This window comes from Caretta caretta, chromosome 3 (genome assembly GCF_965140235.1).
Source record: "Caretta caretta isolate rCarCar2 chromosome 3, rCarCar1.hap1, whole genome shotgun sequence".
NCBI classification, from domain to species: domain Eukaryota; kingdom Metazoa; phylum Chordata; order Testudines; family Cheloniidae; genus Caretta; species Caretta caretta.
This window is the reverse complement of record NC_134208.1, coordinates 161,167,089-161,188,499: the sequence shown is the minus strand read 5'-3', so window position 1 is coordinate 161,188,499 and position 21,411 is coordinate 161,167,089. Positions and strand designations below refer to the sequence as shown.

General features: G+C 39.7%; 1 protein-coding gene across 14 annotated transcripts in view; it reads left to right on the top strand.

The window, feature by feature from the left end:
• Window positions 1-14,984, top strand: part of DISP1 (dispatched RND transporter family member 1) — a 174,402-nt gene extending 159,418 nt beyond the window's left edge. For all 14 annotated transcript variants that reach the window (XM_075127069.1, XM_075127066.1, XM_048843273.2 and 11 more), the window contains 4 exons: window positions 279-406; window positions 855-952; window positions 3,717-3,814; window positions 11,061-14,984. In XM_075127069.1, coding sequence (XP_074983170.1) covers window positions 279-406; window positions 855-952; window positions 3,717-3,814; window positions 11,061-14,666 — 3,930 coding nt within the window. In that variant the 3' untranslated portion in view covers window positions 14,667-14,984. The remainder of the gene's footprint in view (window positions 1-278; window positions 407-854; window positions 953-3,716; window positions 3,815-11,060) is intronic.
• The last annotated feature ends 6,427 nt before the right edge of the window (window positions 14,985-21,411 follow it).

Below are 21,411 nucleotides of genomic sequence, written 5' to 3'. Positions count from 1 at the left end.
AGTTTACTGATTGGTTAGGCAGTATTGACAATCACTGTTTCTTACTGAAGGTGTGTAACATACATCAGAATTTATAACCACTCTGTAAGTCCTATGCAATTGGTCATTATTGTGTCAAAACATCCTGTTATAAAGCAATCCACCTCTAAACTAGATGTCTGGAGTAACTGAACTTTCTAATTATAGCTGTCCCTCACTTTGATGTTCATGTTTTCCATTCTTCTTTTAAAGCAATGGAATGAAATGTACTAATAAAATTCTGTAATGTTCTGCCTTAGGGTTTCGAGCCAAGAGGGACTGCAATAGGCCAGAGATTGGTCACATGGAATAATATGGTGAAAAACACAGGGTACAAAGCAACATTGGCAAATTATCCTTTTAAATATGCAGATGAACAGGCTAAAAGGTAAGAAATTTTTAATCGTGTTATTGTCTCAGCTTGCTGAAATAGAGCCTGCTCCAATGCCTCCTGAAGTCAATGAATACACTCCCATGGACTTGAAGGGACATTGGATCAGACAATCCTCCCCCCCCCCTTATATTCCTTAGGCCTCATGTAGGCTGAAGAGAGGGTTTCATAAAACTTACCCTACCACATAGTGTAACCATTTAAAATGTCTTGTGTTTTCCACTTTGAACTACAAGAAGTGTTAAGATAAAGATAATATGCTTTAAGGTCCCTAGTAGGATAAAAGTGTCATGAATATCTGAGTTATTGAATGTTGAAGTCATATGAGCACTTACATCTATTTTCTCTGGCCAAAGCTAGTAAAATGTGTAAGTAGTTAGGAAACTCCTTTTAAGAATCTTATATTCTGTGTTCAAATAAGATAAAAATGTTTCCTCCATTTTAGTCATCAGGATGACAGATGGTCAGATGATCACTATGAGAGAGAGAAAAGGCAAGCAGATTGGAATTTCCACAAAGACAGCTTTTTCTGCGATATTCCAAGTGAGTGGAATGGTGTTAATAGTAAATCTGAATATTGTGGGAATATTGAATATTCACAGGAAATGTCTCACTATTAGAAAAAAAGTCTCGCTCCCTATATTTATGATATGCACCTTTTTCCTCTTTGCATAAGGCTGAGAAATTTAGACGAAATCACATTTTAAACTTCATTAGCCATTTCCACCAAGCACTGCACCTCACCTTTTCTTATAGAGCATTTCTTTAAAGGGTTTTGGATTTGGTCTTAGTTGTTGACAATCCTAATTGTTAGTACCTTAACATAATTAGTACAGAAGTAGCACTTAACATACATTAAATACATTAGTAGTGCATTATCTGTACTTCAGCTTAAATCTAAAAACAGAAATTCACTTTTCCTTGTATATTCTTCTAGCAACACTATTTTTAAAGGACATCTGTGAGGTCAAATCTAGCCCAAAATTTAGATTTTATAAAACGTAAGACCAGTGGAAACATTTCCATGAAATTTAAAATATACAGGGGGAAGGCTATTTAAAACAAATAAACATTCCTCTTCATATTTAACCAGCCACATATTTCAGCATTGTGTTAGTAAGCACTTTTTGGACAGGAACCATGTCTTGGTATGTGTGTGTACAGTACTTACCCATGGGCCCCAGTCTTGATCTGGGCCTTCTGGGGCCTACTGCAGTATAAATGTTAATAACAATGCATGAGAACATGAATGTGAAATTGACTAGAAAGTGACTAATTTGTTTCTATTGTCTAAGCTGAGAGAGAGGCAAAAAGTGAATACCAAAGTAGATTTTATAAAATTATTTTTTTAACACTATAAGGTCTGTCTTCTAACAAAGGTAAGAAAATTTGGCACAGATCATCCTTTCTCTTTTCATGAGTGGAGATAATTGAGACAAAGCAGATCTCTCCTGAGCAAGAGCAAATGTGGGAGGACCTATCTTGAAATCCATGTGAAAGTTAATATGCTTGAAGCAGCATTAACTCCTGTAGTCCCATCCATGACAGCATTTACACCATCCCCGGGGACTCAGGCAATGGCAAGATGGTAGCTCTCTCATCTTGGACCCCTTTGCCTTCTTTGTTCCTTGACTTCTCTCCCTGTGTGCCTTTAGGATCAGCAGGATTTGGGAGGCTGTGGCTCACTATTCCTAAGGCATTTAGAAAAGCCTGTCCCATCTTCCGTGACAATTCTGCTTTGTGCACCTTATGCTGGGTTTTTTGGTCTCCTCTACTCATTGACAGTAGGAGAAGATCTGGCTATTTTCTTTTTTTAAAATAGGATTTTTAATCTGATGATGGCTATTGAAATCATTTTTCATAATAGTGCATGTTTTAAAGTTCTACTACAAAACTAGGCAGAACATAGAGCCTTCACCGCTGCCTTCCATCTTTGCTGTTCTCTTCCTCTTAACTTCTTCCCATGTCATTTAGATAGCTTTCAGTTCTGCTTCTGTTTTGCACTGCCATGTTATCCTGGGCCTATCTCATCACCTCTTGCCCAGGGAGTTCCAGTCCAATGCCAGACTTGTTGTGTTATTTGAGTCTTTCCTCCATGTATGTCCTAGTCATCTCCATTTTAATTCTGTAATTTCCTCTCCTGTAGGTTTCTGTTGCATCCTCCTCCAGAGTTCATTTGTGATTTTTGTTTTTTGGCCATCTCATACTGAGGATTTGTCCAAAGCAGTTGTTTATGAAAAACTTATTAGTTATTAAGACCTTACTAAGTCTACAAGTTTCAGTGCCGTATAGTAAGACTGACTTTACAAAGATGTTAAATGTTCAAATTTTAATTTGGAAGGCAAGAGTTTTGTTTCTTGAGATCTTCTTTAGAGTTACAAAGGCATGTCTGGCTTCCGCTATTCTGGCTTTAGTATCTTCATCTGTTCTACCTGTTGTACTTACAGTGTTTCCAAGATATGTGAATTGTTGGACTTCTTCTTTGTCTGTCCCTAAATTACACAAAATCAGGCAATATGAAGCCCAAAGTACCATATTGTACTCCAAGGTACTTAAGATTGGTGTGTGTGTAATATGCATTCCTGGTTAGCTAAGCATAAAGTTCTGGTAGCCACTAAGACATTACTCCCTCTTACTTTTATTTGAAACAGCTTTCAGTAACTCAATATTTTAAACTGATAAATTAAGCTTCTTTTACAATGGAATTTGTGTTCATTAGACGTATATAACTTCCAGAATACAGATTTTTTTTTTAATAAAAAAAGACCCCAAGGACTTTCCAGAAACTTCAACTGAAGTCACCAGCCTCTAAAGCAAAGAAATCATTTTATAAATGTCCTTGTAATTATTAATGATATCCCCAAGTGTATTATTTTACTAAGGCAGCCTCTGATTATATCATGTATCCACTACCAATATGCTGTGAATTAAGATAGACCTATAATAGTTTGCTGCTGAGACTTTTCCTTCTTACTTGTCAGATCTGAGAGGGCAGACAATAAGCATGGCTAGACATTTTTAGGATTTCTGAACTGTATAAAATTGAATAAAATAGGAGACTGAAGTTTAGAGAATTCTTTCAGCTTTAAGATGTTGAGGGAGATTGAAGCTCTTACAGGACTCAAGTCTTTCAGATAAAGAGATCATCTCCTCTCTTGAAAAAGGTAGTTTCCCACCTTCAGACAAATATTCTGAAGACGTACAGTTAAAATAATTTTTATCTACTTTTTGAATGATGGGAATCTGTTTTAGTCTCTGATATCAGACATACCTGAGAAATTCATAAACTTTCTTACTATATTTCCAGGTGATCGATACTCACGAGTGGTGTTTACTTCCACAGAAGGAGAGAACTTGTGGAACTTGCATGCAATTAAATCAATGTGCAATGTAGATAATTTGAGGGTAAGTAAAGAAAACCTTTACTCTGCTTAATCCAGATGAAAATATGTATTTGAAACTCCTTGTGCCTTATATCTAACCACTAGATGAAAGCATTTCAAGTTGTTTTCTTGTTGCACAGTAAGCAATCCACTGGCAGGCACTAGTTCAAAAACAATTTTGCCAGATTACAGATCAGAATTTCTGTTTGTGCACCTCAAGTGATCTTCACTAAAGATAGAGCCTATTTCTGTGCTTCAACACTTTCTGTACTGAAGAGTATATTTTATTCTTTTGCAATGTATTTCCTTTCATAATCATACACCAACCTTTTTGTTTCCCAAAGAAGGCAAGGATTTCATTTCTTTGTCCCTTACTTTTATTTCCCTTAAGACAGTCTGTCTGCATCTTTATGTTCTGTATACATCTCTTGCTGTCAGTGGGTCACTTCGCCCTATGAACTCAAAAAAGAATAGCTTGGCATCAGAGACATCAAAGGGACATAAATACAGTTTCTAGGCAAACAGCAAAAGTAATGCAGGCCAGATTGTATAGTTCTGAAATAAAAATTTGCTTCCACCTTAGAACGTGAGAGAATGAAAGAAGACACTTTGTCCCTGTCAACCCGGACTAGTAGATATTTTTTCCATGTTCAGTGTCTACAGGGCCTTGCTCTCATCCCGTAAAGAGTCAAAATGATATAGGCAACAGCCAGCCTAAGGGAATTTAATAGTTGCTCTTGCATGTGTTAGAAGTTAACTGTGCACATAGTTGAGACTGGTGTCTGGTTTCAACTAATAATGGACATTAACTGACAGTTACAAAGTCCATTCTGAACTAAAAGGCATAATGTATTTGAATATACATCTGAAAAGTATAAGCGTCTCATTCGCTGAAAACACTGTGCTTTAAATTGCAATGCGACTGTAACTTTTCGTAAACTCAGAGACCTGGTGTAGAAAACAACTTAGGCCATATATTTTTCATTTTATCTTAGTAATGATCAATTGATTTCCTGGGTAGAGGCCCATTATCTTTCCCACCACCAAATAAAATTCCCACCAGCAGTTAACCTAACAAATATGCCATAAGCATTTAACCAGAAATGTTTTTTTAGATTGTGATATTTGATCAAGGATTGATTTTTCAGTATTGTCAGGCAGTCACCTTAACACAGCCAATTTCCTCCCCTTTTTTTTAGCTGATATTTGCTTGCCTAGGATTCTGAGTTTCCCAATATAAGCAGTGAAATATGTTACAACCAGTAGTGTCAAGAAATGAATCTCACTGAAATTTAGATTAACAAAATCAAGAAGACAGTGAAAAGAAAAGGAGGACTTGTGGCACCTTAGAGACTAACAAATTTATTTGAGCATAAGCTTTCATGAGCTACAGCTCACTTCATCAGAGGCATTCAGTGGAAAATACAGTGGGGAGATTTTATATACACAGAGAACATGAAACAATGGGTGTTACCATACACACTGTAACGAGAGTGATCAGGTAAGGTGAGCTATTACCAGCAGGAGAGAGAGAGAGAAAAAAAAAGAAAAGGGGGGAAAAAAAACAAAACACTTTTGTAGTGATAATCAAGGTGGGCCATTTCCAGCAGTTGACAAGAACTGTATGAGGAACAGTAGGAGGGGGAAATAAACATGGGGTAATAGTTTTACTTTGTGTAATGACACAACCACTCCCAGTCTTTATTCAAGCCTAATGTAATGATGTCCAGTTTGCAAATTAATTCCAATTCAGCCGTCTCTCGTTGGAGTCTGCTTTTGAAGTTTTTTGTTGAAGAATTGCGACCTTTAGGTCTGTAATCGAGTGACCAGAGAGATTGAGGTGTTCTCCGACTGGTTTTTGAATGTTATAATTCTTGATGTCTGATTTGTGTCCATTTATTCTTTTACGTAGAGACTGTCCAGTTTGGCCAATGTACATGGCAGAGGGGCATTGCTGGCACATGATGGCATATATCACATTGGTAGATGTGCAGGTGAACGAGCCTCTGATAGTGTGGCTGATGTGATTAGGCCCTATGATGGTGTCCCCTGAATAGATATGTGGACACAGTTGGCAATGGGCTTTGTTGCAAGGGTAGGTTCCTGGGTTAGTGTTTTTGTTGTGTGGTTGCTGGTGGGTATTTGCTTCAGGTTGGGGGGCTGTCTGTAAGCAAGTACTGGCCTATCTCCCAAGATCTGTGAAAGTGATGGGTCATCCTTCAGGATAGGTTGTAGATCCTTGATGATGCGCTGGAGAGGTTTTAGTTGGGGGCTGAAGGTGACTGCTAGTGGCATTCTGTTTATTTTCTTTGTTGGGCCTGTCCTGTAGTAGGTAACTTCTGGGTACTCTTCTGGCTCTGTCAGTCTGTTTCTTCACTTCAGCAGGTGGGTATTGTAGTTGTAAGAACACTTGATAGAGATCTTGTAGGTGTTTGTCTCTGTCTGAGGGGTTGGAGCAAATGCGGTTGTATCGTAGAGGTTGGCTATAGACGATGGATCATGTGGTGTGGTCTGGATGAAAGCTGGAGGCATGTAGGTAAGTATAGCGGTCAGTAGGTTTCCGGTATAGGGTGGTGTTTATGTGACCATCGCTTATTAGCACTGTAGTGTCCAGGAAGTGGATCTCTTGTGTGGACTGGTCCAGGCTGAGGTTGATGGTGGGATGGAAACTGTTGAAATCATGGTGGAATTCCTCAAGGGCTTCTTTTCCATGGGTCCAGATGATGAAGATGTATCAATGTAACGCAAGTAGAGTAGGAGCGTTAGGGGACGACAGCTGAGGAAGCGTTGTTCTAAGTCAGCCATAAAAATGTTGGCATACTGTGGGGCCATGCGGGTACCCACAGCAGTGCCGCTTATTTGAAGGTTTACATTGTCCCCAAATGTGAAATACTTATGGGTGAGGACAAAGTCACAAAGTTCAGCCACCAGGTTTGCCGTGACGTTACCGGGGATACTGTTCCTGATGTCTTGTAGTCCATCTTTGTGTGGAATATTGGTATAGAGAGCTTCTACATACATAGTGGCTAGGATGGTGTTTTCAGGAAGATCACCGATGGATTGTAGTTTCCTCAGGAAGTCAGTGGTGTCTCAATCGCTACAAAAGGTTTTTTCTCTCCTGCTGATAATAGCTTACCTTACCTGATCACGCTCGTTACAGTATGTATGGTAACACCCATTGTTTCATGTTCTCTGTGTATATAAAATCTCCCCACTGTATTTTCCATTGCATGCATCCGATGAAGTGAGCTGTAGCTCACAAAAGCTCATGCTCAAATAAATTTGTTAGTCTCTAAGGTGCCACAAGTACTCCTGTTCTTTTTGCAGATACAGACTAACACGGCTGCTACTCTGAAAGAAGACAGTGGTTTCCTATAGTCACTCCCAATTTTTGAGGATTTCTGGAGTCATAGCAGTGACTTGGAAGTTAAGATGTGAAGTTATATTTTATTTGTATGTGACACTTAAACATAAAGGACTAATTCTAAATGTGATCTAAGTGCTAGTCTGTGAACGTCCACATAGACAGCTGTTTCAAATAAATGCCACTCATCATTGTCCAGTTCAGGGCACAGCATATTTGTGTCATAAATTAAAAGGAAACATATTTTTGGATAACTAAATGAAGACAGCTTCCTACATCTGAAGGATAATTTTGTGGAGCTTGTATTGTTACTGAGAAAGTTACCTTTTTATCGTCAATATACCTTGAAATTTTAGAATTTATTATATCAAATACTACTTTTTTAAAAGTCCTGATTGCCAAAGAGTAGTGAACCCTTCTCAAGGGAGAATAAGAGGAGGCTACTTTGAAGAAAAAGCACCATATAGTAAGCCATGAAAAACATCTCTCCCTTAAAAAACAAACAAACCACCACTTAAGTACTAGGATCATGGAAGCTTTAGCAGTGTCTGTAGATATTTTATATAGGATATTTGTAGCAGATCAAACGTTTTGGACAAGAGATCTTTTTCTTGTAACCTTGATTTGTAGTTAAGCATTCAATCATCAAGCAGTGAGCTGGAGAGCACAATTGCATGTAGCAAGGTGGTGGTGTAGCTAGCTAGTTAGTTGGATTTACAATTTGATAAGAACGAATGTTGTAATTTTTACCTGTCTATGTGCACAGTACTTTTAATTAAAAATTAGTTAAACCAGATGCCAGTTGCTTAGACAATCTGGACGAAAACTTGTTTTCATAACAAAATTGCTTCTAAATGGCTCGTGCTATTGCTTAAGCCATATAGAAATGTTACTCCTTTTCGAGCACCTCCTGGATCTCATGAGGTGCTTAGATGTACCCTGCTTTCAATTGCTATGTTCTTTTGCTGGTATTTGACCTCCTGGAGTGGATGCTGACTTGCGCTGTAACTAGTCTCAAGAAATTGGTGTGCTTTTTGACCTTTAGTCTTTGTTAGACTCTCTCTTCTGTTGGCTATAGTTCACTTATTAAATTCATGCCTGATTAAGGGTGCCAGTTCTGCTTTCATTGAAATCAGTGGCAAAACTTTCATTAAATTCAATGGTAGCAAAACTAGGCAGTACATATTCTGGAATTTTGCAAGTTAAGTTGAAGTGCCAACTTAAGGTTTCATATATTTTACTCTTGATATGTAGGATTTCTGTGCCAAACTATTATTTGCAATAATATGAGCTATCTGTATAAATCCCCTGCACATCAATAGAAGAAGGGATCTCTAAAATCGTATTTCCAGCTGCTTAGCATTTAAACACAGAAACTATCTTGGGAAAAATAACAACTTTAACCATCTGGTTTACTAATACTTAGGGCGCCGTCCTGCAACTGCTCAGCACGTGGCATTCTCATAAACTTCAATGAAAATTCCACATGCAGACTGGCTACAGGATCAGGCCCCTAATTTTTAACTAGAATTAGAGAAGTCCTTTTCTTCCCACATCAATTACAGGAAGCTTTCCTTACTATCTGTATGCTTCTATTTTTCATAAACTTCAAAGATTCCAAATATAGGAGCACAAGCCTACATCACCAGGCAGATCCATTTGCCAAGCTGACGTGCCCTTGTAGGTAGTAGACATGCAGAATGCACAACTTCACTTCTTTAAATATCCCAGTAACAAATGGAGATGTTGCCAGTGACACAGCTGGTCTGGCAAGTACCAACTAACCTTGGCAATATCTTTTGATTAGCCAACAAAGTAGGGCCTAATCCTGCAATGCTAATGTTTTGTAAATAATGTTTTTGCATAGTGCTTTTAAAAGTTATTCCAGGCTAAATTTTGTTTTTTCTTTCCAAGTTTCAGCTGCCAGTTTGTGTTACTTGATCTTTGGCAACAGTTACTTTACCAGCGTTTATAGCTTGCAGCGAGTATTGAAGAATAACATATAAGCTTCATTGTCCCATCTTGAACCTGACTATGTAGAGAGGACAATGCAATCCTTTCCTCCCAGTTGGCTTGGCTGACCCAGAGCTTGCATGTTACATCCTCATAGGATAAATCTGGAGATGTGCCATGAAAAATACAGATTTGCTATTCCAGTGCTTCCTTTTATTTATTAGGTTGTTCATTTTTCCCTGAGTTTGCATGTTTGAGTATATTTATCTGGAAACAATCAAATGTGAATTATCCTGTTTTTATGGAATGTCAGGTCATTCTTGTTCAGGAATTGTTTGACAGTCATAGAATATCAGGGTTGGAAGGGACCTCAGGAGGTCATCTAGTCCAACCCCCTGCTTAAAGCAGGACCAATCCCCAATTTTTGGCCCACATCCCTAAATGGCCCCCTCAAGATTGAACTCACAACCCTGGGTTTAGCAGGCCAATGCTCAAACCACTGAGCTATCCCATCATGACAATCCTCAAATTGTGGGTTTTGTCTGTGCTACAAGTGATCACTGATGATAACCTAGTGTAATAAATAAGAAGTAGTATGTCTTATATTTAGCTGATCTGAAATCTGCATGGATAAAGGTTTCAGGGCCCAGTCCTGTAAACACGTAGGCATATGTGTAACGTCACTCACTTGAATGGTCCCAGTGAATGAAGTTATGCCCATTCTGGAGTGTTTGGAAGATTGGTTCCAATTCATTGTTCTTTCCAAGCCAGGAGTTTGGACTAGCAGCATGTGCATGGAATCTGGGAGTCTTAAATTCGTCAAGCCCTTATTTAGCTTTTAGGCTTTGTCTACTTGGGAAAATTTTACTGATTTAACTATATTAAGTAAGAAACTGATGTATTTAAATCAGTACAACCCTCTTTTTGGACACTCTTACTTTGGTTGAAGAGTTCTTCATATTGATTTAACTTAAGTCAGTTCCTTACCAGTTTAAGTTAAATCAGTATGAGGCACTTCTTAAACTGAAATAAGAGTTTCTACACTGAGGAAGCTAATTTAACTGATTTTACTAAATCAGTTTCTCAATCTAAGTAGTTAAATGGGTATAATTTCATAGGCAGACAAGGCTTTGGAGTCATTCAGAGGAAAAGTCAGCCAGGTGCAGAAAGGCAAAACTCATGTACAAAGTGGGCTGTAGAAGGGAGCTTAGGTTACATAGCTTCTTATCCTGGAGCTGTCCCATCCGCTTGTGCTACAGTGCCAGGAGAAGTCCCTATAGCTTCTAGGATCATCTTTATGTGGTCTCAGGAGGGGTGAGGAATACATTGGAACCAACCTTCTGGGCAACTGATTAGTTTAAAAAAAAACATTGGGGAACATTAGAGGGAAAGAGTGCACCTCAGTTGCTTCATCTTCAGGCAGAAGTACTAGAAGAAGGCTTCTGGAGTGAGGTTCTGGAACAGCCTTCCAATAGGAATAGTGTGGGCAACCTAATCGGGTTTAAGATGGAATTTGATGAATTTATGAATGGGATTATATAACAGGGTTGCCTGTGATAGCAGGAGACTGGACTCAATAACCAGAAGGTTCCTTCCAATCCTGTGTTCTAACGTACTAGACTGTAGTGGCTAATGTAAAATATTCTTAAAATTTCTGAGCATATGGGCCTGATTGTCATATCACTCCTACTAGTTTTTACACTTTTGGGACTCTGTGAACTTCTGTGGAGGGTCTCCTGATTTACCTTGATATATGTGAGAGGAGAATCAGGGCCTATGTGTACATGTGCTTAAAAAATGTAAGTATTGGCACAGAATTCCATGAGTGTCACTTTCACCCCTCCTGGATGAACCTGTCTGTGAATTATTTGAAATTTAAAAATTAAATGCAAAGCAGCCATTTTAAATGGCTTTTGCCCTATGTTCTAATCCTGTGTCTGTCTCTACACAGATAAGATCTCATTCCCAATTTGGTGATCTCTGCCAGAGGACCACTGCTGCTTCATGCTGTCCCAGCTGGACGCTGGGCAACTATATTGCCATTCTAAACAACAGATCGTCATGTCAAAAAATTGTAGAACGAGATGTTTCTCACACCCTAAAGCTGCTTCGTACATGTGCCAAGTACTACTACAATGGAACCCTGGGGCCAGATTGCTGGGATGTGGCAGCCAAAAGGAAGGACCAGCTCAAGTGTACAAATGTGCCTCGTAAATGTACAAAGTACAATGCTGTTTACCAGATTCTGCACTATCTAGTGGACAAAGATTTTCTAAGCCCAAAGACTGCTGACTACGTCTTGCCAGCTTTAAAGTACAGCATGCTCTTCTCTCCAACAGAAAAAGGAGAAAGCATGATGAACATTTACCTGGATAATTTTGAGAACTGGAACTCTTCTGATGGTATAACGACCATCACGGGGATTGAGTTTGGAATAAAACATAGTTTGTTTCAAGATTACCTATTAATGGATACTGTGTATCCTGCCATAGCCATTGTCATTGTTCTCTTAGTCATGTGTGTGTACACGAAGTCCATGTTTATCACGCTGATGACCATGTTTGCAATAATTAGTTCCTTGATTGTATCTTACTTTCTTTATCGTGTAGTATTTAATTTTGAGTTTTTCCCTTTTATGAACCTCACGGCATTAATTATTCTTGTTGGAATTGGCGCAGATGATGCTTTTGTCCTGTGTGATGTTTGGAACTACACAAAATTTGATAAATCTCATGCTGATACTTCTGAGACAGTCAGCATCACCTTGCAACATGCTGCTCTTTCCATGTTTGTAACCAGTTTTACCACCGCGGCTGCCTTCTATGCTAATTACGTCAGCAATATTACAGCAATCCGATGTTTTGGTGTTTACGCTGGCACTGCCATATTGGTGAATTATGTTTTAATGGTAACATGGTTACCAGCAGTAGTTGTGTTACATGAACGGTATCTTCTCAATATATTCACTTGCTTCAAAAAACCTCAGCAGCGGGTCTATAGCAACCAAGGCTGCTGCACAGTGTTGTGCCAAGTGTGCCACAAGATTATTTTTGCAGTCTCAGAAGCATCCAGGATATTTTTTGAAAAAGTCTTGCCATGCATCGTTATCAAGTTTCGATATATTTGGCTGTTCTGGTTCCTTGCTTTAACTGTAGGTGGAGCATATATTGTATGTGTTAATCCAAAAATGAAATTACCATCACTGGAGCTCTCTGAGTTTCAAGTGTTTAGGTCTTCTCACCCTTTTGAACGCTATGATGCTGAGTACAAAAAGCTTTTTATGTTTGAACGTGTCCACCATGGAGAGGAACTCCACATGCCAATTACAGTAATCTGGGGCATCTCTCCTGAAGATAATGGAGATCCTCTAAATCCTAAAAGTAAAGGAAAGCTGAAACTAGACAGCAGTTTTAATATTGCAAGCCCAGCTTCACAAGTCTGGATTTTACATTTTTGCCAGAAGTTAAGAAATCAAACATTTTATTACCAAACTGAAGAACAAGACTTTGCAAGCTGCTTTATTGAGACATTTAAGCAGTGGATGGAAAATCAGGACTGTGATGAGCCAGCTCTTTATCCCTGCTGCAGCCACTGGAGGTTTCCATACAAACAAGAAGTTTTTGAGTTATGCATCAAGAGGGCCATCATGGAGTTAGAAAGAAGCACTGGGTACCATTTGTACAGCAAAACCCCAGGGCCTCGCTTTGACATAAATGATACTATCAGGGCTGTTGTACTGGAGTTCCAAAGCACTTATCTCTTCACACTGGCTTATGAGAGAATGCATCAGTTCTACAGAGAGGTGGATTCATGGATTTCAAATGAGCTTCGTTCTGCTCCTGAGGGTCTTGGCAATGGATGGTTTGTGAGTAATTTAGAGTTCTATGACCTCCAGGACAGTCTTTCTGATGGTACTCTGATTGCCATGGGTCTTTCAGTTGCTGTTGCATTTAGTGTAATGCTACTTACAACTTGGAATATAATTATAAGCCTTTATGCAATAGTTTCAATAGCTGGAACTATATTTGTTACTGTTGGTTCTCTGGTTCTTCTTGGATGGGAGCTAAATGTGTTAGAGTCTGTTACTATTTCTGTAGCTGTTGGCTTATCTGTGGACTTTGCTGTTCACTACGGAGTTGCTTACCGCTTAGCTCCTGATCCAGACCGAGAAGGAAAAGTCATCTTCTCTCTAAGCCGCATGGGCTCTGCAATTGCAATGGCTGCCTTGACCACATTTGTGGCTGGAGCAATGATGATGCCTTCCACGGTCTTAGCATACACCCAACTTGGCACCTTCATGATGCTTATAATGTGCATTAGTTGGGCTTTTGCAACCTTCTTTTTCCAATGCATGTGCCGTTGCCTTGGACCTCAAGGCACTTGTGGCCAGATTCCTTTGCCAAAAAAATTGCAATGCAATGTCTTCTCCCAAGCTTTGTCAGGAAGCCAAGGAGACCGGGGACAAAACAAAGCACATCTTGCCAACACATTTCAGTTGGATTCCGGAGGGCAAAAAATAGAAATGGAGCAGGAGCATTATGAGTTAGAGCCTCTGGCATCACATACCAGTAATTGTAATTCATCAGAGAAAGTAAGTTATGAAGAAACCCACATCTGCTCAGAACTTTTCAATGGCAGACCCCCAAATGCATGCACGTCTGTGCATTCAGCATATAACAGTGAATTGAATAAAAGCATCAAAAATGAAGCTGGTTCAACCCTGGTACAGCCATGTGTCGACCAGCATACCATGTGCCCCCTCTCCTCTCAGAACAGGCAGTGTAGCTGTCCAGATGCATATAGACAGTTAAGTGACACTTTGTGCTACCAATGTGCCCCGTCATCTGGTAATGTTGTGCAGGTCCAAAACTCTGTGCCTCCTGTAAATGTTTTACAGCAAGCTGTTGAAAGCTTTGTTCCCCCAGTCCAACATGTGCTCCATTGCAGTTGTCTTCAGGGGAGACTGAAAAGACCCATGATGCAGAACTCTCTGCCTAGAAATTTTTTTCTGCATTCAGTACAGCAGTTTCAAACACATGAAAGAATAAACAGGAGAGATGCAGCTAGTCTTCAGAATACAGAGGAGAGTGTAAGAACTCTTCCAAAGGTGACCAGCTCCTCACTGTTTATCTGCAGAAGTGCTGGTTCTCTTATAAAACCTTGTTCTGAAGCTGAAAATAATGTATCAAGTAACCAAAAGGGACTCTGTAAAAACAGAGACAAGTGTGATTTAAGGGGTACAGAAGTAAATGGAAATGAAGACAAGCGAACTTCAGTATCAAAGCAGAAGATAACTGAAATCAAGATAGATCCGAATTCATCGCAAACTGACCAACTTTTGAAGGCTGATCAAAATGATCAGAAACACATACTGAACAGTGCAGTGAGAGAGGCCGAGTATGAGTTTTGCCCTGAAAATACACAATATTGTAACAGAGCCATAACAGTGAAGTGCAATTCCGCTGACAGTCGAATGCCAAACATTGAGGCCAATGTGCCTGCTTTGTTAACGCATCCAGAACTTTCCAATGAAAGTTTGTTAATAAAACCGCTATAATAAATCTTACGTTTGGCAACCCTGTCTCTTTTTAAATTAATTTCATTGAAAAACAAAACTCTGGATGAAACAAATGATAATTTATATTTTAGCACCATTTTGAAACGGAAAATATATTTTACCGAACAATGAACGTTTGTAAATTGTAAAAAACCCATTACTGTGTAATGAAACCTGATGTTGTTGAGAATGACTTTCTGTAAGTAGTAAGAGGGCTTACACTTAATTTAGTTTTTGTCCCAGATATTTGAGTCTGAGTTCTCCTTTCCCCACCATGCTGAAAAATAAAGCATTCCAAAGAGAGTGTCCCCTTTCTGAGACCACGACTTAGGAGATTTGGTGAAATTTGGAGGGAAGGGGATTCTGCCATATTGTCCAAGTATACTCCCTACTCTAGTCCTTTGCTTTCTTAGCAGTCTTACAGGAGGTATGAATGATTCAAATCTAATCAGCCCTTCTGCTGAGCACAATGCTGGCACCTGAAAGAGGAGGAGTTGCCATGGTTGTTTTTGAACCAAGATCTCCTGTAGCCCATGTTCTCAGTGTGTTCAGTTGGGAGTATGTTTCATTGTTAATGTGATATTATAATGAAATGAGAAAAGCAGCCTCTTTGGAGGTCAACAGAGAGAGAGAGATACACTGGACTGCCATTACTAGATATATATGCCGTACAGAGACCTCTTAAGGATATAGGTAAACAGTGGTAACCTTAATTCAGATGGGAACTGGAAAATGGCTACTTTTTAATGACAATAGCAGAGAAATCATATATGTAATTTTATATTAAAATCAGGAGTGAAAGGCCTTCCAATATAGTATTTTTTCACTGAGTACTGTACAAGTTGGAAATGAAACCTCTGCAGATGAAGCACCGTTGGTAACTATGTTATAGTCTTGTTGATGGTAGGCTGGAGGAGGTCAAGTCAAAAAGGCTTTAAACAATTACGTTTTTATTTCACATTGAGGTTTGCTTACCCAAAGGAGTTCCAAACCTGACATAATTACAAATATTGGTCCAAGCCACATAACAAAGAAATTGGATTACAAGCATTGTATTCACATAACTGCAGAGTTTTCTCGGATGTCAGATATAGATTTGTCATATATACAGCTGCAGGTATCAGTGGTTTACCAAAGCAGATTTCAGAAGTGAAATTTTATAGAGTATCTTAATTGAATATTTGTTAGTGTTTAATCTTGTGCCCAGTAATTGAGCTGTTACAGCAAACATTATGCCGAATTTTTTAAAGATAATATAATTATAAAAGATTTGTTTAATAGAATGGGGTGTTGTCCAATATTAAGCACGCTATGAATCAGTGAAAGAGGAGAGTAAATTTTTCCTGTTCTACTTTTCATGTCCAAGGGACGTGACAATCAGTGTCACGTGACAAACCCCTTCTCTTTTAGCTGTGAGCCCCAGCGTGCTCAGCATAAGAACTTGAAGATTATAGAATAGACTAGAATAGCATAAGAGATTTGCGTAGCATAATTGACTTCCCTAGGTCTACAAATACAACTCAGATTTCTCTGGCTTACAAATCTTCACTAAATTCAGGGCCAAATCATGCCTACCCCCTTACACAGATGCATAAAGGGGAGGGGCCACCCAAGGAATCTCCCCACCATACAGGGGCTGGACATTGGACACATTTTCTGGCTCAGTAAATAACTGCATGAGGTTAACGGTGCTAGCAATTCACAGAAAAAGCAGGGCGATAGTCCCAATGGCACCAACTAACCGAGCTGCCCAGTCATGGAAGGAACTTTCTTAAAGGGCAGGGGCCCAGTAGCTGTGCTTTCTTATAGTGGAAGATTTCTTCATAATGCTTCCTAGTGCACCTGCGGTGGTGGAGTTGCTATGTAAGGCACATTAGAGCTATGAGACAATAAGGTGTGAAATAAAAGGGGAAAGATGTTGATGCTAGTTTAGGCTGCCTTCGCTCTAGTCTCCGAAAGTACAGTGTAATGCTTGTGCTGCTTTCGCCACACCTGTTGTCATCCATCTTCATGCCATCGGAATCCATGGACCGTTTGAAAGTCCCTGGTCCAGACAGCTATAGTGCTGGGCATGCTACAGGGATGTATTGGTATGTTTGGCAACTAGTTACTTATAAATTACATTTTCATGAAGGCTCTTTGCCTAAGGTAACCCTGTCCTACAGGTCTTTAGTAAATGTTTTTATAATAGGGGAGGTAAGCGATAAAGGAGCAACCCATTATCTTAAAATAGTGATGTGTATGTTCTTAAGAAGGGCTGATATAGCAAAACTATCTGGATAGGTAAGGGGTTGTGAAGTAATGTGTACTTACAAAAGATTAAAATTAGCTAAGGTACTTGGCTGATGAACAGTAGCATTTACCATTTGTGACTTTGTACTCTGATTACCCTGCTGACATCTTTATTCCTGCCAAGTCAAACTTAGCTGGGCAAGTAGCAATCAGAAATATCTAAAGGAGAATGAGTTCATTGTTTGCATAGACGGCATTTCTTTATAACAGATGTGTGCGTGCGTGTGTTTTTCATTTGTGTAAATGCATACGTATACAGTACAGCGCATATCCAACAAGGCAGGCATTCCAGCTCCAACCCACCCCATACAGTGGGAGGGAGAGAAGAAAAGAGGAGCTCTCAATGACTGCTGGAGGCAGGTGAGGCCATGTGGGACTCTTGCCCTAGGGATCATGCCCAAGGAAGAATCGAATAATAGCAATCCACCCCCCTCGGGGGAGCTGTCAGTGACTGCTAGGAGCAAATGAGAGAATGTGGGATCCTTCCCCACCCCATGATACTACACAAGCCCCACACATACATTGGGTGTAGATAGCAAGAATTGCCAGTGACTGCATGGAGGTAAGTGAAGCACCTGCCCACAGGAGACTACAGCAAACCTTGACCACGGGCAGAGTCTCTCTAGCTGTCTCCTCTACCCCATCTCCTCTTGAGCCTGAATCTATATGTAACACACCAACTAAGTGTGCTGTGTTCCGCTTGGCCGGTCTGCATAGTGGCTGAGATCCTTCTACTGCTAGCAACTCACAGTTATTCCTTGAGCTCTTGTGATCGAGTTCTGTGTTTTGGTGTTGAAGGTCCTGAGCTCTGTCTTTGCAGATGCCTCATGATGGGAGGTTGTTATATGTGGCAAGGGTATGGTATGGTATGATACCATATGGTATGGTAGAAGGGGAGGGTACATTGGGGCAGACATAACAGAGCAGGTTGGTTGGACTACAGGTACAAGAGGGAAGGATAATAGGAAAAGATGATCCAGAGGTGGGGAGGAAGGAAAAAACCACAACAAACCAAGATCTAACATATAGATGACATTTTGCTTTCATGTGTTGTCTGTCATGTCTATTTAGATTGTGTGATCTTTGAGACAGAGACAGTGTCTTCCCATGTGCTTGTACTGGATGGTAAGTAACATCATTCTAATAAAAATAATGTATTTAACAAAAACAATATACTACGAAGGTTACGCTAAACCCTTTAAAATATCTTGCCACACCCAATATGCAAGCATTCTACATTTAGCACAACTCCTTCATGGTTGGGAGGAGCATCTAGTAGTCTCATAAAATACAAGAAAATGAGCCACATTTTTAAGGCTTTCTTAGCGTGTATTAGCGGTAAAGCTTTCTTTGTTTTAATTTGGAGGGATACAAGCTAACTCCTTTTGTGATCATCTGGCATCAGCTGTAACTGATTCTGTATTTTGGCAAAATGGGAGTACTCCCTTGAAAATGCCTTGGATTTGGAGGACCTCTGATTTTGCCAAATGGAAGCTGGGCAGTCAATCCAAGAGAAATCGAAACATATAGGTTAACCTATTACAAGATTTTAACTCTGTAAGAAATGTCCAAAGTGATGAACGCAAATGCATTTTATTTTAATAGAAAATCTTACACTACTTCATGTAAGTAGCAGATGGTTTCAAAAAATTGAGGGATGCTTCTGCTCAGTGCTTACTCAGATAAAACTCCCATTGATTGAATTGAAATTGACCTTATATTTTTGCCACAAGCTGGGAAACTATTAAATTTCATTTGTAGCAACGGCATGTAAAATATCAGTAATAGTATTTGAATTACAGTGGCAAGAATGGGGCACCATTGTGTTAGGCACTGTATAGACTAGACACACATCGGGAGACCATGACTGCATTAAAAAGTTCACACACTGTATAGGCAAAATAAAAGAAGCAGACTTACCCAAGGTCATTCAGGAAGAACCAGAATTAAATCCAGATCTTCTGAATTCCAATCTAGTGCCTTAATCACAAGACCATCCTTCCTCTCTGTGCTTTTTTTATTTCATTACCCTTCACTTGCTGATTCCTAAGATACTGTATTTGTGCATAATTTTTCCTTTTTATTTTTAAAATTTACGTATTTTTACCTTTACATTTACAAGTTTAAGGCCTCATCTACCTTTAAAAGTTTGCTAGTATTGCTATTGCCAGCAATTACTCTTCTTACTAGAGTAGATGCAGCTTATACCAGCAAAAAAGTGCTTTTGCTGGTATAGCTTATATGCAGTTCAGTGAGCAAAATACACTATACCATCAAAAGCACTTCTTTGCCACAATAATTGTATTTACACTAGGGTCTTTTTGCCCCCCAAATCAATCCCCTAACTGACACTGATGTACTAGCAAAAGTTTCTAGTGCAGACATGGTGTAACATTCAAATACTCCTCAGCAGAGTAAACTAACCGACAGTTAATCATGATTTAATAATTAAAAAAAAAATTCTGAAAACATGTGCTTTCATACAATATGGGCCTGACACTGCTTCTACAGCATTCTTACAAATTCCATTGATTTCAGAGGAGTTAGCCCTGATTTACACTGATGTAAACAAGAGACTCTGCTCTGGCAGTGGCAAGGAGTGAGCATAAACCTTGTCTGATAGTTTAGTAAGGAAATACACTTGTGGTAAGATGCACAGGACATGGGGAACAGGAACTCCTGCATTCCAATCCCAGTTCAGACAGACTCCATCTTTCATCTCAGGCAAGTTAATTACTTTACCCAGGCCTCAGTTTTCCTATTTGTAAAAAGGGGATAACACCTACATTATCTCACATGGATATTGTGAAAGCTAATGTTTGTAAAGTACTTTCAAGACAAAAAAGGCTAATTATTCTTTTCAAGGATAGTAATATAGGAAGTGGCAACGCTTTCTACTCAGGCTTTCAGCAGCATATATATTTGGCTGCTGTACTATGGAGGTGGTTCTTTGAAGACTGAAGAAAAGACGATATGCACTGAGAAACCAGCGCTCCCAGGAAGAACTCTTCCTAGTCTGCTCGTTCACTGGAGCCATTCATTTCAAGCTGCTTGCTGGCCCAGGGCTATGGCTCTTAAGTATGGGAGGAGCTGGGTTCAAATCCCCCAAACAAGCTCTCAGGTCAGATAGGAAGAAGGCAGCATGGCCTAGTCTAATGGACAGGGCCACAGGCTTACAGTCATGAGGCCTTGTTTCTATTGCTGGCTCTGACGCTGACTTGCTCCGCGACGTTGAGCCAATTACTTCACCTCTCTGTACCTCTCTTCCCCTCCCACACTTTACCTGCATTGTCTACTCAGCAAACATCTACTCGGCCACTGGGGGTGTAATTTCCAGTTCAGGTAGATGTAGAGCTAGCGTGCTGAAAATAGTAGGGTAGCCTTGATGATTGCTGGTGGCAACGTGGGCCAGCTGCCCGAGTATACACCTAGGATCTCTGATGGGACTGGACTCGGGCAGCTAGCCTGAGCTGCTGCCTGTGCTAACATAGAATCCTAGACGATCAGGGTTGCAAGGGAGCTCAGGAGGTCACCTAGTCCAACCCCCTGCTCAAAGCAGGACCGACCCCCGACTAAATCACCCCTGCCAGGTGATGCTGCTCTTCTTCGTTCACTAGCTCGATCCAAGCTAGCATGCATACATCTGCCTGAGCTGGAAATTATAGCTGGTGTGGAGCTGGACAGTGTGTAGCACAAGAGGGCCTCAATCTCGATTGGAGTCTCTAGCCGCTATTGTAATACAACTGGTTATTAATAAGCAACTTTAAACTGAGAGCTCTGGCTTTGCTTATTCCCTGTGTCACGGGGTAGAAGGAATTGTGTTTGCACAGGGTACAAAGATCCATAGACCCAGGTACTTTGTAGAAACAGCTCATTTTTTGTGGATTCCAGAGAGATTTTGACCATAATTTGAAATGTATCCTGCACAATGTATAGTTTAGTTTAAAATGTCAAAGAAATATAAAAAGGTTTAAATGGCAAAAATGTCACTTTACCTGTGAATGGATAAGCACATTCCAAGGAAGAAACAGGACAGCAGCTGGTTCTTGCTTGTATTTAAATTCTGCTAGTTAAGCAAGTTTGTCTGGTCTAGTTTCCAAGCCATTAAAGTTAATTAAAACTGGGGCTGATTTGTCATCTTACACGCAGCAGGACTAACATTTGTTCTCTGGCTTCAGGCTAGCCTCAATGATTGTACTGTTAGAGCTCCAATTCTCCCACCAGGACTCTTTAGACCAGATGGATGGTTTTTTCCTTTGGGGTCTAAACCAACCTTCTTAAACACTAGAAAAGAGTGTTTACCAAAAAATATCCATAGTTTTCTCTTGGTGCCACTTCTCAGAAACTTCTCTAATATTTAAAAAGGGATCAAATTTTTAGCTGACTGTTAATTACAATCACATTAGAGCCACGTTTTGATATCCCAACCCTTTAGCTATATTTGGATTAAAAC